This window comes from Chrysochloris asiatica, unplaced genomic scaffold (genome assembly GCF_000296735.1).
Source record: "Chrysochloris asiatica unplaced genomic scaffold, ChrAsi1.0 scaffold00182, whole genome shotgun sequence".
Classification (NCBI taxonomy): Eukaryota; Metazoa; Chordata; class Mammalia; order Afrosoricida; family Chrysochloridae; genus Chrysochloris; species Chrysochloris asiatica.
The window spans coordinates 1,191,163-1,207,980 of NW_006408700.1; the positions used below are offsets into that span (position 1 = coordinate 1,191,163).

A 16,818-nucleotide genomic window follows, 5' to 3' on the forward strand; every position below is an offset into this window, starting at 1 on the left:
GGTCTTCCTCTTTTTCTCTGACCCTCCACCTTATCCAGCATGACATCCTTCTCCAGCGACTGTTTCCTCCGGACAATATGTCCAAAGTATGAGAGATGAAGCTTAACCATCCTGGCCTCCAAGGAGCACTCTGGCTTCACTTCTTCCAAAACAGATCTGTTGGTTCTTTTGGCAGTCCATGGCACTTTATAATAGTAGTCTTATACAATATTTGTCCCTGTTGAGGTTTTTCAGAGATTCATCATTATTATACAGCATTGCAAAATATTCCCTGGTGTGTTGTATCAAAGACTTTTTATCTATTCTTCCACTGATGGGCATTTAGGCTTTCTCCATTTTTTGCTATTATGAATAGTGCTATAGTAAGCGTAAGTGTGCATGTATCTACTCGTGTGCCATGACTCTTATTTCTTGGGAACATATACCAAGTAGAGAACTTGCTGGATCATATGGCATTGCTGTTCCCAACATTTTAAGGAAGAGCCATACCATTTTCCACAGTGGCTGCACCATTTTATAGTCTACCAGCAGTGAAGGAGGCTCATAGTTTCTCCAAAACCTCATTAGCATTCATTGTTTCTATTTTTGTCTTTTTATTTGTTTGCTTGTTTTATTTTTAACTTTGCAATTTATGCTGGCATGAGATTATATCTAATTATTGTTTTAATTTGCATCTCTGTAATGGAGTAAAGTCCTGGTATGGATTCCTGGTGTGGTGCTGTGGGTTAATATGCTGAACCACAGGTCAGTTTGAGCTTCAAAGTTGGCAGTTCAATCTCACCAGCCGCTCCTTATAAACTCTATATAGGGTTACTATTGGTTGGAACTGCCTCTAAGGCACTTAATAACAAGAATGAAAAAAAAAAAATTAAAACACATTCTCAAAAGCAAATATATGACCTTGAACATATGCCACCTGAATTTAGAGATCATCTCAAGAATATATTTGATACATTAGACATTAATGCCCAAAGGCTAGAATAGTTGAGGGATGGCATCTAGAATATCATACAATAAGAAAGCAAAAGGTCATTAAGAAGACAAGAAAGAAGGAAAAGAACAAAATGGATGTCAGAAGAGACTCTGAAACTTGCTCTCCAAGTTTGTACAGCTGCAAAAGCAAATTGAAGTAATGAGGAGAGAAAATAGCTGAACAAAACTTTCAAAGGGCAGCTTGAGAAGACAAAGTCAAATATTATAATGAAATGTGCAAAGATCTGTAACTAAAAACACGAAAGGGAAGAATATGCTCAGCATTACTCAAGCTAAAATAATTGAAGAAAAAAATTCAAGCCTTAATTTGAAATTCTGAAGGTTTCTGAGGGCAAAATGTTGAATGATACAGAAAGCATCAAAAGAAGATGGAAGGAATATACAGTCACTGTACCAAAAAGAAATGGTGGATGTTCAAACATTTCAAAAAATAGTTTATGATAAAGAGCCAGTGGTACTGAACGGAGAACTTCAAGGTGCACTGAAGCTATTGGCAAAAGACAAAGGTTTGTGAACTGATGAAATACTAATGGAAATCATTCAATGAACTGATGCAGCACTGGAGACACCTGGCAAAATGTTTGGAAGATACCCATATGTGTGTCCATTCCAAAGACAGATTACACAATGAAATGTGGAAATCACTGGACAATATCCTAAATATCACATGCAAGTAAATTTTTTAAAAGATAATTCAAAAACACATGCAATAATAGCACATTGACAGGAAAATGCCAGAGATCAAGCCAGATTCAGATGAAGAGGTAGTAGAAAGAGGGATATCATTGCTGATGTCAGGTGAATCTTGGCTGAAAGTAGAGAATAAATGAGATTTATTAATGAGATTTATTCTCTGTCCTCATTGAAAATGGTGTATTAAGATCTCCTAAGGTCAGCAGTTCGAAACTATCAGTTGTTCTGCGGGAGACAGATGAGGCTTTCTGCTCCCATGAAGATTTATAGTCTTGGAAACCCTGTACAGGGTCGCTATGAGTTGGAACCGACTCCACGGCACATAACAACAACAACAACATTATTATAGAGTTTTCTATTTCTTCAATTTGCTCTGGTAGCATAGTGACTACGAATTGGGCTGCAAACCTTAAGGTCAGCAGTTCGAAACTACCAGGCGCTCCGCGGAAGAAAGATGATGTTTTCTGCTCTTGTAAAGATTTACAGCCTTAGAAACCCTGTACAGGGTCGCTATGGGTCAGAACTGACTCAACGGCACTTAACAACAACAACATTAGAAATTGATTTATGTATTTTAATGTTATTTCACGGAAAGCATAGATATTAATTATGGTTATGTGTTCTTGTTCAACTGAATCTTTAATTATAAGACAATGTCCTCGTTTTTCTCTTACATTTGTTTTTGCCTTGAAATCTGTTTTATTAGAAGTTAATATTGGCACTCCTGCTAATTTTTTATGGCCATTAGCTTGGTATACTTTTCCATCCTTTGATTTTTAGTCTTTTATGTGTGTGTGTGTGTGTGTGTGTGTATAGAGTATGTTACAATACCTTCGGGTTCTTCCCGCTCCCCTCCCTCCAACTCCATTTTGTCTGTTTCCCCGCCCTAAGCTACAAGGCGCGTAGTTTAAAGGACAACATGGCTTTTGACAGGCCAGAGCTAAATCACCCCAGCAATGACCACTCCCTTCCTGTTGAACCTATATAAATCCCCTCACTTGCCATTGACTCTCTCTTCCTTCTTTCTCTCCTCCCTTCTGTCTCTTGCCTTCTCGCTCTGGCAGAGATTACCTTCCTCACTCTGAATAAAAGTCTCTAGATGGGCCATTTGGAGTGAGGTGTGGTTGATGAGAGGCACCGGAGTTGTTGTTCCCCTTTCAGAGTATATTTCTTGTAGCCAACATACTGTAGAATCCTGTTTCCGTATCTATTCAGTTATTCTCTGTCTTGACTACTGCATTTAATCCGCTGGAATTGAGTGTAACTATTGATAAGTATGAATTGGTTGTCATTTTGCTGGGTTTTACAGGGAAAGTAAAAGAGAAAACTGGTTGAGAGACATAATATTTTGTGATGACTCTTGTCATTGTTGTTGTTAGGTGCAATCAGTTTACTCATGGCAACCCCGTGTGCAAAGGAATGAAGCATTCATAGGAGTTATACCATCTGATTGGTTGCAGATCAAACCATTGTGATCCAGCAAGTTTTTATGAGCTGATTTTGGGAAGTAGATTGTGAGACCTTTCTTCCTTGTCCACCTTAGTCAGGAAACTGTTCAGTATCAAAGTCACACATTGGTTGTTTATCCTAAATAAAACTTTAAAAATAGTATTCATTTTTCAAATCAATTTTTCTCATACTATGTGGAAAAATTGATCATTTGGCATGCAAATTTCCTATGACTCTTCTGAAGATGTTGTTCTTGTTGTTAGGTGCCATTGAGTTGGTACCGACTCATAGTGACCTTATGCACAACAGAAGGAAACACTGCCCGATCCTGGGCCAACCTCAGGATCCTTGTCACACTTGAGCCCATTGATGCTGCCACTTTGCCAATCCATCTCACTGGGGGTCTTCCTCTTTTTCTATGACCCTCCACCTTACCTAACATGATATCCTTCTCTAGCGACTGGTCCCTCCTGACAACATGTCTCAAGTATGAGAGACAAAGTTTGGCCATCCTGGACTCCAAGGATCACTCTGGCTGCACTTCTTCCAAAACAGATCTATTGGTTCTTTTGGCAGTCCATGGCACTTTTAGTATTCTCCTCCAACACCACAACTCAAAGGCATCAGTTCTTCTACAGTCTTCCTTATTCTCTGTCCAGTTTTTGCATGCATATGAGGTTATTGAAAATACCATGGCTTAGGTCATGCACACCTTACTCCTTAAGCTGACATCTTTGCTCTTCAACACTTTAAAGAGATCTTGTGCAGCAGATTTGCTTAATGCAATATGTCATTTGATCTCTTGACTACTTCCATGAGTATTGATAGTTGATCCAAGAAGAATGAAATCTTTGACAATTTCAATCTTTTCTCTGTTTATAAGAATGCTGTTTATTGGTCCAGTGGTGAGGAATTTTGTTTTCTTGACATTGAGATGTAGTCCATACTGAAGGCTGTGCTCTTTGATCTATATCAGTAAATGTTTTAAGTCTTCTTCACTTTCAGCAAGCAAGGTTGTATCATCTGCATATTGCAGATTGTTAATGAGTCTTCCTCCAGTCCTGATGCCATGTTTTTCTTCATAGAACCCAGCTTCCCGTATTATTTGATCAGCATACAGTTTGAAAAAGTATGGCAAAAGAATAAAACCCTGTCACATACCTTTCTTAATTTTAAACCATTCAGTGTTCCCATGTTCTGTTCAAACAACTGCCTCTTGGTGCATGTACAGATTCTTAAGATAGGTGGAACTTTTAAAAAAAGATTTAATTTAGTCTAGTTTTGGAATTTAAGTGAAAGTGAAGTAACAAAAAGAAAACCTTTTAAATTTTCTGAAAACATTTATAATTTGATCTTTTTAGATAACTATAAAGTAGTGGTACAAATCTCAACTTAATCTGTAAGAACATAGGTTTATTTTTATGAAAACAAGGGCTTGTGTGATTTTAAAGTATAGTAATATTTACAGTTCAATTTCATTTTGACATATTGAAATATTTGATAATTTCTGACGTTCTGGAACAGAGCTTCTGCTCCTAGCAATGAGGGATAACAGGGTCCAAACATAGTCTTTTTCTATAGACAGCTAGACAACTTGGCAAAATGTTGAAACAACCGTGCTAGATATTAGAATAAAGTGCACGATTTTGATCCCACAGTGAAGAGAAATAAACAAGATGGGTTTTAAAAACACCCAGATTGTTTTTGTTGTTGTTCTAAAGGCAATTTCCTGATTAAAGTTTAGGGAGAGAAATTGTATAGGTTGTCAATGTTGTTAAGATGAGAAGACAAATATCAGAATTTGGGAAGGCCAAGGCAGCTAGAATTTCCAGGGTAGAGAAAGGAAGAGGAAGAATTTGTTTAAAAATTATTCATAAATTAGTACAGTCATTCTTTGACTGTTTTACTGAATACAAATTTGCACATGAGTGGGGGCAGAGTCTAAGAGTCCAAGAAAAGAACAATTACTGGCAGGCTAGATATCAAAATATTCCCAGAACTGACACAGGACCAGGAATTGTTCCAATTTGTACCAGCTATAGTGGAGAGATTTTGTTGTGTCCATAAGAAAATCAGTAGAGACTCCAGAAGGGTCATGCCTTAATAATGAGACTACACTATTCCTAGGATAAAGATTATTCTAGACTTCCCGTAAAAATATTTAAAACAACTCTTTAAAGGAGCAAATTTATTTTCAAATAACTTAACTGCCTGCCAGAATCAAAGCTAAAACTTCTTTAAAAATAAAATACACACACGCGAGAGTTTGTCAAAAAGTATTTCTACAAAATCATGTTGTTGTTGTCGTTAGGTACCGTTGAGTCAGCTCCAACTCATAGAGACCCCACGTATAACAGAAGGAAACCCTACCCTGTCCTGTGCCATCCTCAGAATTATAATGTGTAAGCCCCCTGTGGCAGCCATTATGTCAGTCCATCTCATTGGGGGTCTTCCTCCTTTTTGCTGACCTTCTACTCTCCCAAGCATGATGTCTTTTTCCAGCAAACTGGTTCTTCCTGACAAAATGTCCAAAGTACATACAACAGAACCTCACCATCCTTGCTTCTAAGAACTGTTCTGGCTTACTTCTTCCAAAACAAAATTTATTGGCACTTGTGGCAGTCCATGGTACTTTCAGTATTCTTCAGCAACAACATCATTTAAATGCATCAATTTTTCTTTAGTCTTCCTTAGTTATTGTCAAGCTTTCACATATATTTGAGGTGATTGAAAATATCGTGATTTAGGCTGGGTGCATCTGGGTCTTCAAAGTGACATCTTTGCTCTTCAACACTTTAAAGAGGTGTTCCTTAGTTACTGGCAAGCTTTCACATATATTTGAGGTGATTAAAAATATCATGACTTGGGTTGGGTGCATGTTGGTCGTCAAAGTGATATCTTCACTCTTCCACACTTTAAAGAGGTGTTTTGCATCAGCTTTGCATAATGTAACACTTCATTTGATTTCTTGAATGTTGCTTACGTGAGCATTGGTTGTGGCATTAAGAAAAATGAAATCCTTAACAACGTCAGAGATTTCTCTGTTTATCTGGGTAGTTACTGGTCCAGTTGTGAAGAATCTTACTTTATTTACATTGAGTTATAATCGTACTAAAGGATGTGTTCTTTGAAGCAAGTGCTTCAAGTCTTTGTTACTTTCAACAAGCAAGGTTGTGTCATCTCATCTGCATATTGCTACCCATTAATGAGCCTTCCTCCAATCCTGATACCACATTCTTCTTCATGTAATTTAGTTTCTGATATTATCTGCACAGCATCCATATGGTGTGGTGCTATAGGATAAAAACTGTACTGTTAATCACAAGGTCAGTTTTTCTAACCCACCAGCTGCTCCTCAGAAATCCTTTGAGTGGGAATTGACTTGACAGCTTTTAACAACCACAGCAATAATACATTTTGAATAAATATTGTGAAAAGATAAAACCTTGATCTACACTTTCCTAATTTAAGCCACACAGTATACCCTTGTTCTGTTGGAACAACTATTCTATGCACATTGTTCTATGTACTGGTTCCTCATAAGCACAGTTAAGTGTTCTGGAATTCTTTGTAATGTTATCCACAGTTTGCTTTCATTCACATAGCTTATCATGATCCATACAATAGAAAGCCTTTGCATAGTCAATGAAGTATAAATAAACATCTTTCTGGTATTCTTTTCTTTCATCCGAGTTCTATCTGATCTCAGCAATGATATCCTTCATATTATGTCCTCTTCTGAATCCAGTTTGCATTTCTGGCAGCTCCCTCAATGCGCTGCTGCAATCCTTCTTGAATAATCTTCAGCAATCCCTCTTGAATAGTCTTCAGCAAACTTTTACTTTCATGTCATATTAATGATATTATTCAATATTGTCTACATTCTGTTGTGTGACCAGCCTTTGTAATTAGAACAAATATTTCTAATTTCTGTTATACACTAGTGAGTTCTTCCAGCACTGTATCAGCTTGTTCAAACATTTCAATTGGTAATTCATCCAATTACTGGAGACTTGCATTTTGCTAAAGCCTTCAGTGCAGCTTTGATGTCGTCCTTTAATACCATCAGTTCTTGATCATATGCTCCCTCCTGAAATGTTTGGATGTCATTTAATTCTTTTTGTTGCAGTAACTTTGTGTATTGCCTCCATCTTCTTTTAATGCTTCATTCATTGTTCAATATTTTGCCCTAAGAATCCTTCAATATTGCAAGTCAAGATTGCAAGAAATTTTTCTTCAGTTCTTTCAGCTTGAGAAATGCTGAGTGTGTTCTTTCTCTCTCTTTTGATTTTCTACTTCCATGTTGTTGCACATTGAATTGTAATACTTTACTTTATCTTCTTTAGGCGTCCTTTAAATTTTTTCAGTTCAGTTCTTCTACTTTATCATTCCTTCCAATCCCTTCTGATATCCATATTTGGCATTTCTTTCTTCCCTCCCTTTTAAAATGATCTTTTGCTTTCTTCCTTTCCTGTATGATGTTCTTTATGTTACCCACAAATCTTGTCTAATGCATCAAATCTATTCTTGAGATGGTCTTTAAATGCAGGTGGAATATATTCACAGTCATATTTTTCCTCTCATGTACTTGTTTTAGTTTTCTTCAGCTTCAGGTGCATTTGCATATAAGCAATTGATGGCCTATTCCACAGTCTGTCCCTGACCTTGTTTTGGCTGATGATATTCATCTTCTCCATCATATCTTCCAACAGACATAGTCAATTTGATCTCTGTGTATTCCACCTGATGATGTCCATATGTAAAGTCATCTTTTTTTTCCCCCGATGAATAAGTCATTGGTCTTTTCTCTAACTACTGATCCTTCCTCTTTGTTTCCAACTTTTGCATTCTAACATAGTAATTATAAATGAATTCTGATGTCATGTTTGTTCAATTTCAAATTGAAGACATTGGACTTCATCATCACTGGCTTTAGTGGTTAGTGCATAAATTTGAATAACAATCCTGGGTTTGTTTGTTGATATATAGACACTATCTTATTACAGACAGCATTGTATTTCAAGATAGATCTTAAAATGTTTATTTGTTTTTTTGACAATAAATGCAAAGCCATTTCTCTTCAAGTTGTCATTACTGGCATATGTTTGTCAGATTCAAAATGGCCAATACCTGTCTATTTCAAAGCTCACTAATGCCTAGGAGTATAACTCTCTAAGCATTCTGTTTAATTTTTGATAACTTCCAATTTTCCTAGATTCATACTTCATAGATTCCATGTTTTGATGATTAATGTTTGTTTGAAACTATTTGTTTTTACCTAACAATAACAGCATAATATTAGTTAAATATGGTTGGTTGATTGGTTGGTGGTTATGTGCCATGGAGTTGGTTCTGACTCATAACGACCCTTTACAGGGTTTCCAAGGCTGTAAATCTTTGCAGGGGCAGAATACCTCATCTTTCTTCTGTGAAACAGTTGGCAGTTTTTAACTGTTGAACTTGAGGTTAGCAGTCCAATTTGTAATCACTACGCTGAAATTTATTTAAATGTAAAATTCATAAATTAATGGTACATCTTATCAACACTAGGACCACCACTAAAACTATAAGATGAAGATCTAGCTAGTGAGCCATTATTTGATAAAAAAATGGAATAGTAAAAATAGGTCAATTACCTAAAAGAAGCAGAAGAACAGGGAAAAGCAGAAAGTATAAATGAGTCAGATAAAAGAAAACCTAACATGATGATATGTTTAAATCCAACCACACTGATAATTATATTAATTGTAAATGTAGTGAATACTTTAATCAAAGGTAGAAATTGTCAAACTGAATATAAAATAAGACCTAAAGGGCTGACAAAAAATGAACTTTAAATACAATGTGTTATGGTGTTTCTTTTGGTGTAAGTATGAAAGTTATTACTAAACAGATTGAAAATGGAGGAAATATTAAACTGCTCATACAATGAACAACGCTTCAGTAATTTTCGATTAATAATTTTCTTCCAACAATTCATACCATGTTTTGAATATCCTAGAGCAAGTCATGGAGTCCTGATGCGGTAATGTAGAATAAGCACTGTACTGCTAACTGCAAAGTCAGTGGTTCAAACCCATCATCAGCGCTTCAGAAATCCTATAAGGTTGCTGTGATTCAGAATCAACTTTATGGTACTTTACAACAACAGAGGAAGTCAGTTAGGGTCAATAATTGCTGATACTCTAAGCATCAGTGTTTTTATGTGCATAAAGTTGCTCTCAAGTGAAGTTGTCTATAATTTAGACTTTTATAACTATAATACAATTTCATAATTCCTCAATTTTTATTAATTAATGTGGTTTTATTACACAGGAGTAGTTGTGGTAAACCCTATTCAATTCAAAGAAGAAAAAAAGTGTATACGTATTACTTTTCTGAGAGTAATTGATATGTATTAACAGAAACAAGGCATTTACAACTCTGCTAGGATATGTAATCATTTCAATATGTAAATCAATTAATATTAAAAAGTCTCCAAAACCAAAATGGAATGAATTAACATTCACATCTGAACTCTAAGGGAATCAAGTATATTCCAAGCAACTTCCTTAATGTTTTTTTAACCATAGTATGAAACCCTGTCATTGTCTTAAATAAAAGTCTTTTGGAGACAGTATCTTTAAGACATATCAAATGTTCCAATGCTGCAGGTCATCCGGAAAGGGGAAGTAAGCTGCTGCTGGATTTGCACAACCTGCAAGGAGAATGAATACGTGCAAGATGAGTTCACCTGCAAAGCTTGTGACTTGGGGTGGTGGCCCAATGCAGACCTAACAGGTAGGAGCAGCCTCATTTGTACGCTTCCCCCGGCTTATTGGCCTTGTTAGTGTACCCTGTGCCATCCGCCGAGGCCATGTTTCAGTTACAGCATGCAATTTGGCCATGTCCTTTTTAATGTTCATTTACAGGCAATCTTTTTATTTTGCCCATGTCAAAGAATAAGCACAGCCCTCTTATAAGTCATCCATGATCGATACTAAATCCATTTAAATCTAAATAAAAATAAATTGAAGTGTGGTAAGATATTCTGTTGGAGAGTTATTAAAATTTGTATTTGCAGATACTTGCAGTCACCTGAATGTATATTTAAAAACATTTCATGGTCATCGACTCTGTGTGAGGGTATGACTGTAGAGCCTAAATGTACACAGAGAAACGTGATCCTAGGTTTTATTTTACTTGTTGTTGTTGTTGTTAAGTGCCGTGGAGTCGGTTCTGTCCCATAGTGACCCTGTACAGAGTTTCTGAGGCTGTAAATCTTTATAGGAGCAGAAAGCCTCATCTTTCTCTTGTGGAGCAGCTAGTAGTTTCGAACTTCTGACCTTGCGGTTCACAGCCCGATTCGTAACCACTGTGCTACCAGAGCTCCTTTAATTTTACTTAAGCTGCATCAAAGAGTTGCTAACTGAAAGGTCAATAATTAAACCCTCAGGAGAAAGATGAAGCCGACTTCTCTCATAAACATTTGTAGTCCCATCTTGTGACACTATAGGATAAACACTCAACTGTAAAGTTGTTTTGAACCGCAAGGTTGATGGTTCAAACTCACTAGCTGCTCCTTAGAAACCCTATACAGGGTCGCTGGGAATCAGAACCAACTCAACAGCACTTAACAAGTACAACAATGTGTTGGAATAGACTTGAAGGTAGTGTGTTTAAAATGTATCAGGGAAGAATATAAAAAATACAATTGAACAAAATTATTAATATAATTTTTGTTGTGGATAAGTGCTGTCAAGTCTGTCCTAACTCATAGCTCCCCAATATGAGGTTTCCAAGGAGCAGCTGATGGGTTTGAACCTCTGACCTTGTGGTTAGCAGTTTAGTATTTATCCCATAATGCCCCACTAGGACTCAGTTCATATATTGTTGTTGTTGTTAAGTGCCATCGAGTCTATTCCGACCTATAGCAACTCTGTGTAGGGCTTTCAAGGAGCAGCTGGGGAGCTTTGAAAATCACTCCACACGTAGTGTGGTGGTGTGCTGCGAGTTGGTTTTGACTCATAGCCACCCTGCATAGGGCTTCCAAGGCTGTAAATCTTTACAGGAACAGAAAGCCTCAGCTTTCTCTTGCAGAGTTGCTGGTAATTTTGAACTGCTGACCTTGAGTTTAGCAGCCCTACTTGTAACCACTATGCTACCAGAGCTCCTTAGACAGAGAGTAGAATATGGGAAACATAAAAGCTTATGATACATTTGTAGAAAACTATGAAACAAGTATTTGGGATTGATTGGTGACAGACAGAAGAGTGGCCAGAAATGAGGCTGGATAAGTAGTGATGGAAAAGGGCTTGTGCATTCATAACCCCTTCCTATTGTTGTGGTGAAGTGCTGTTGAGTTGGTTCCGACCCATAAGCGACACTATATAGTGTTGCCAAGGATCAGCTGGTGAGCTTGAACTACAGACCTTGGCAGTTCAAATGGCTTTGCAGTCTGGGGCATTACCCCACAGTATCACACCAGGACTCTGACCTCTTCCTAAGTATTTGGAATTTGCCTTTGCCGATGTGAAGACCATCACACTGCTGAGGAAGCCCCAAACTAAAGGCTCCTGCAGCTTTGTGGACCTCAGGGTGAGAGAGGGATTAATGACGGAAAATAGCTCAGTTCCTGTGAAAAGGAGGATAAGATGTCTTTCTTGTATTAAAGTGGTTTCAGCAAAGAAAACCCAGGAAGGTGTCTGCTAAAGGCCCTGGATAAAGAGATCTCCATACTGAGGTGCCTGGCTAGGAATGTAGATATGTAACAGAGAATGGCTGGTCAAGGGGGCCTCAGTCCTTGGGTGGCTTCTTTCAGAGACTACATCACTACTTGTGCCTCAAGTCCTGGTGTGGTGCTGTGGGTTAGTATGCTGGACTGTAAAGTCGGTTTGATTCGCAAGCTTGATGGCTCAAGCTCACCAGTTGCTCCTCGGAAACCCTATACAGGGTCACTATTGGACTGAACCGACTGAATAGCACTTAACAACAATAAGTTTGATTAGGGAGCAAAGCTTTCCTTCTGTGCCCTGCCTATATGATATGTGAACCACAAGGTCTGTGGTTAGAACTGCCAGCCACTCAGAAGGAAGAGACTCTGCTCCTGCAAAAATGTAAAGTCTCTAAAACCTGAGAGGGGGTCACTATGAGTGGGAACCAACTCCACAACACTCAACAACAACAAATGTTAAGGCCTGAAAAATCACACATAGGTTTTATGCCAGGATCTGGACTCTTCTAAAAGAACCAAGGTTCATGTGTTTTCTTCCTGGAGGTCTTCCATTGTGGGCACATTATCTGTTGCTATCAAATGATCTCCACTAATGATTATGGCTCTTTAACTCTGCTGCAAAGATGTCACTCTGAAGACTAAGGTGCACCTAACCCAATCCATGATGTTTTCAATTGTCTCATAAACATGTGAAAACTGGACCATGAATAAGCCCAAAGAATTGATACCTTTGAATTATTGTATTGGAAAATACTACCAGAGGAATGAATATATATTGGTAAACAGCCTTCAGTATGGATTGCACCTCAATGTAAAGAAAACAAAAATCCTCACCACTGGACCAGTAAACAACATCCAAATAAATGGAGAAAAGATTGATGTTGTCAAAGACTTCATTTTGCTTGAATCAACCATCAGCCCTCATGGAAGCAGCAGTCAAGAAATCAAACGGCATACTGCATTGGCAAATATGCAGCACGAGACTTCTTTAAAGTGTTGAAAAGCAATGATGTCAGTTTGAGGCCTAAGGCGTGTGAAACTCTGTTTTATTTCATAATAAAATGGTAATCAGTAATTCTTGGACAGCAATATCAGGACTATTTTGTAAATCTTATGTTTACAGTTTCCAGAATTTGTATTGTTGTTATTGTTGTTAAGTGCCATTGAGTCGGTTCCAACTCAAAGAGACCATATAAAGTGTTTCCAAAGAGTGGCTGGTGAGTTTGAACTGCCAACATTGAGGTTCAAACAGACTTTGCAATCCAGTGTATTAACCCACAGTGCCACACTGTATCCTGTACTAATTTTTACCTATATACTAATGATACCTATTGTTTCTATATTCCTTTCAATGTTATATATGAATGGAAAATGAGATCACATTTGTCATTTACTTGGTTGCATGTCAGGCACAGAGCAATCGTGCAATATGTGACAATGTGTTGTTGGTTGTTGTCATGGTAACTGTAGGTGTGAAAAAAGGAAAACACACAGGAACAAAATACCAAAAATCTATAGAAAAACTCAAAAGAGTAAATACTTTGCCTTTAAGTTGGTGTTTTGCTTTTATAGGCAGGGATTTTGACTACATTTTAGCAAAATGAGAAAGCACTCATCTTTGGGGAAAATGGTGTTTCTTAGTGAAGCTAAAATTTCTTAAAAGGCACTTAAAAATAATTCTATGAGACAGCCACTTTCTACACATTTTCTAAAGATTCGGATATTAATGAAAAAAACAGGCTTATAAGTGAATGTATATTCTTATTAGACTGTGTTGTATTTTGCTTATAAAAATTGTATTTCTCAAGGAAAATCTTTTGGTGAAATTAAATTTCATTTATCTTCACAGGAAGATGAATATTCAGCTTTTAAATTTCATACTTTTTTCTTACAATCCATAAACAAAGATCTCATATATCATCTATATAAATTTAGAGTGGCTTAATGATTCATGAGGCCAATTACATTTACTCAGTAATATTTCTTTCTTAAAATAAGTTAAAAAAGAGAAACTATGCTAAATTTTCTCAATGAAAAAAAGAAAATGCTAAATTATACCAATTAGCTAATTTTAACTCTAATTGGTATGTAGCCTGTCCCAGGCTTGTTGTACCTTCTCACACTACTATCTACTCATATATTTAGTTCTACAATATACACTAGAGCCTGCTCTGGCTCAGATTTTTGTAAGAAACTGGAGAAACGCAGGTAGATGATCTGCTGTTTGGAGTCCTAGTGTGGTGCTGTGGGATAAAGCCCTAGACCACAAGAAAGGTTTGAACCAGAAGGTAGGTGGTTCAAATAATTCCTGGCCTGAGCAAGACAAAGAATCCCATGAACTTCCTGTGTGGTTTTCTATTTATCTCACACATAATGGGAGTCCTGGTGTAGTGCTGTATGATACACAATGGACTGCGAACCACAAGGTCAGCAGTTCAAACTCACCAGCTGCTCCTCAGGAACCTTATACAGGGTCACTGTGCACAATTACCAGCTTAAAGACACTTACCAACAACCTGTAAGTAGGCCTAGTGGTGCAGAAGGTTAAACGCTGGCTTGCTAACTGAAAGTTAGCAGTTCGAGCATATTCAGCAGCACACTGGGAGAGACACCTGGAAGCCTGCTGCTATAATGATTATTGTTACGTTGGGTACCATTGAGTCAGTTCTGACCCACAGGAACCTCATGTGACAGACTGGAATTGGCCCCTAAGGGATTCTTGGCTGTAATATTTAGGCAAGCAGACTGTCTGATCTTTTTCACTCCCCTAGAGTGACTGGGTGGTTTTAAAGCACCAACCTTTCCATTTGCAGTTAAGCATTTGACTACTGTACACCAGGGCTCCTTTCTGTACAGATTACAGCCAAGAAAGCTTTATGGGGCAGTTCTCCTCTGCCATATGGGGCAGCTATGGTTTGGAATAGACTCCAGGGTGCCTAACAACAACATTTTACTCATAGTGTTAATCCAAGTACAACATAAAGTGTTAGTAGACATGCAGGTGTTCACCCTAGTTGTGGTTATTGTGTTGTGTTCCCCACAATAATAGTGGTGGTGGTGATTGTGTGCCATCGAGTTGGTTCTGACTCATAATGACCTTGTATTAGAAATCTTTGTTGTTGTTGTTATGTACCATGGAGTCGGTTCCAACTCATAGCGACTCTGTACAGGGTTTCCGAGGCTATAAATCTGTACAGGAGCAGAAAGCCTCATCTTTTTCCCACGGACCAGCTGGTAGTTTCGAACTGCTGACTGTGAGATTGGCAGCCCGATTCATAACCACTATGCTACCAGCGCTCCTTTATGGGAGTAGAAAGCCTCCTCTTTCTCCCTCAGAGCACTGGTAGATTCGAACTGCTGAGCCTGTGGTTATCAGCTCAGGTCATAATCCACTACACTACCTGAGCTCTTGTTCCATCAAATGGATTCCTACATATAGCAACTCCCTGGTTGGCCAGAAGAAAATTTCAATTTTTCTGGCAGGTGTGGTGCTGTGGGTTTATTCACCAGAATGCAAAGCAGTTTGAACTTCAAGGTCAGCAGTTCAAGTTCACCAGGTGCTCCTTGGAAACCCTATAGAGGGTCAATGTGGGTCCGAACCGACTTGACAGCACTAAACAACAGACAACAACATACTACTCAAGTTAAGGAATTTACAGTGGTCTGTTGTATCAACATGAGGAAGAAAGTTTGATACCAATCCAAATCTCAAGTTTCTAACTTGAGATAATGATGATAGAAACATTATCATCAAGAGTCTAACAGAAAACTTTGTATTTCTTAGATCTTTTGTAAGGAGATAAACCCAATGAAAGTGGTAGAAGGGTATACCTAGATATACTCAATATTTCTACAGGAAAAAAAGTAGCCTTGTTTTTGGATTGTCCATTGGAAAACTTGGTTTTCACATCAAAAACTAAAAGAATGTAGGATTTTCACAAGAGCTACAGCAATCATTATGGGATTGGATGCTGTTTTGGGGTATTGTCATGAGAAAATTCTACTGTTATAACTCAAGAATGCTTATATCCTCTCTCTAGTCCTTTACAGGACATGTTCCTTTGTGCCCTGTGGGTATAGGGTTAGTTTACAGCTAGTCTGCTAGAGCTCTATTTTAGTTCTAGGAGGGTGCCTGAGTGTCTGCTTTTGACACATGTTCAAATGAATGAGATTTATGATGTGATATTTAAAGTTCAAACTTGGACCTTGAGATAGCCTTGGGCTATCTCAAAATCAGTATTATGGTCGTTCACTACAAAGATAAAATGTGTCTGAGTATGAATAAGGACCCTAGAGAACGTGCTCCGGCATATCTCTTTGGTCCTTGATGCTTACCCTCGCTCTTCCACTGTATTATACAAATTAGCTTTTAATAAGACATTACATGAATTTCTTCTGTGGAGGATTTAAAATTCTTTCAGGTGTCAGAATTCATGAAATATTCACATATACATAGATTATCTTTTTTGCTAAAGTTAGTGTAGCATGCCTTCATATTACTCAAATTGACTACTAACAATAGCTTAATGTAACTAAATTATTGCATTATAATGATAATGTCTTTAATAAAGTCTAGACTTAGACAAGTTAGTATGACTAGTAAGGGGCATGTTAAAGATTAAATTGGATTTATTTAATTTTTAAATCAATAAAGAAGTAAAGTCTGAATGAGGAAGAGTATTAAAAAGGAAGGGTCTGATCTATAGAAGAATCTTCTAACAGCATTGCACAGAGGCTGTATACCTGATATGGTCATCAGCTTGTACAGGGTTCTTGGGTTAAGGAAAACTTTCAAAGGCCTTTGGAGAATGCCTGCAGAATGTCAATTTTGATTCACTAATTGATATATCTTCAACTTACATATGATATTAATGATATTGTTCAAAGATTATTCATTCTGTATGATCCCTCTAGCTTACGGGATGCGTATATTAAAACTAAGTTTTAAATTAGTGTTAAGTTTTCCTTCT

The 16,818-nt window shown here is 37.4% G+C and overlaps 1 protein-coding gene across 2 annotated transcripts in view; it reads left to right on the top strand.

Moving 5' to 3' along the window:
* GRM1 (glutamate receptor, metabotropic 1) overlaps nt 1–16,818 on the top strand; it is a 680,560-nt gene that overhangs the window by 573,162 nt on the left and 90,580 nt on the right. For both annotated transcript variants that reach the window (XM_006872052.1, XM_006872051.1), the window contains one exon: nt 9,789–9,915. In XM_006872052.1, the coding sequence (XP_006872114.1) occupies nt 9,789–9,915 (127 nt within the window). The remainder of the gene's footprint in view (nt 1–9,788; nt 9,916–16,818) is intronic.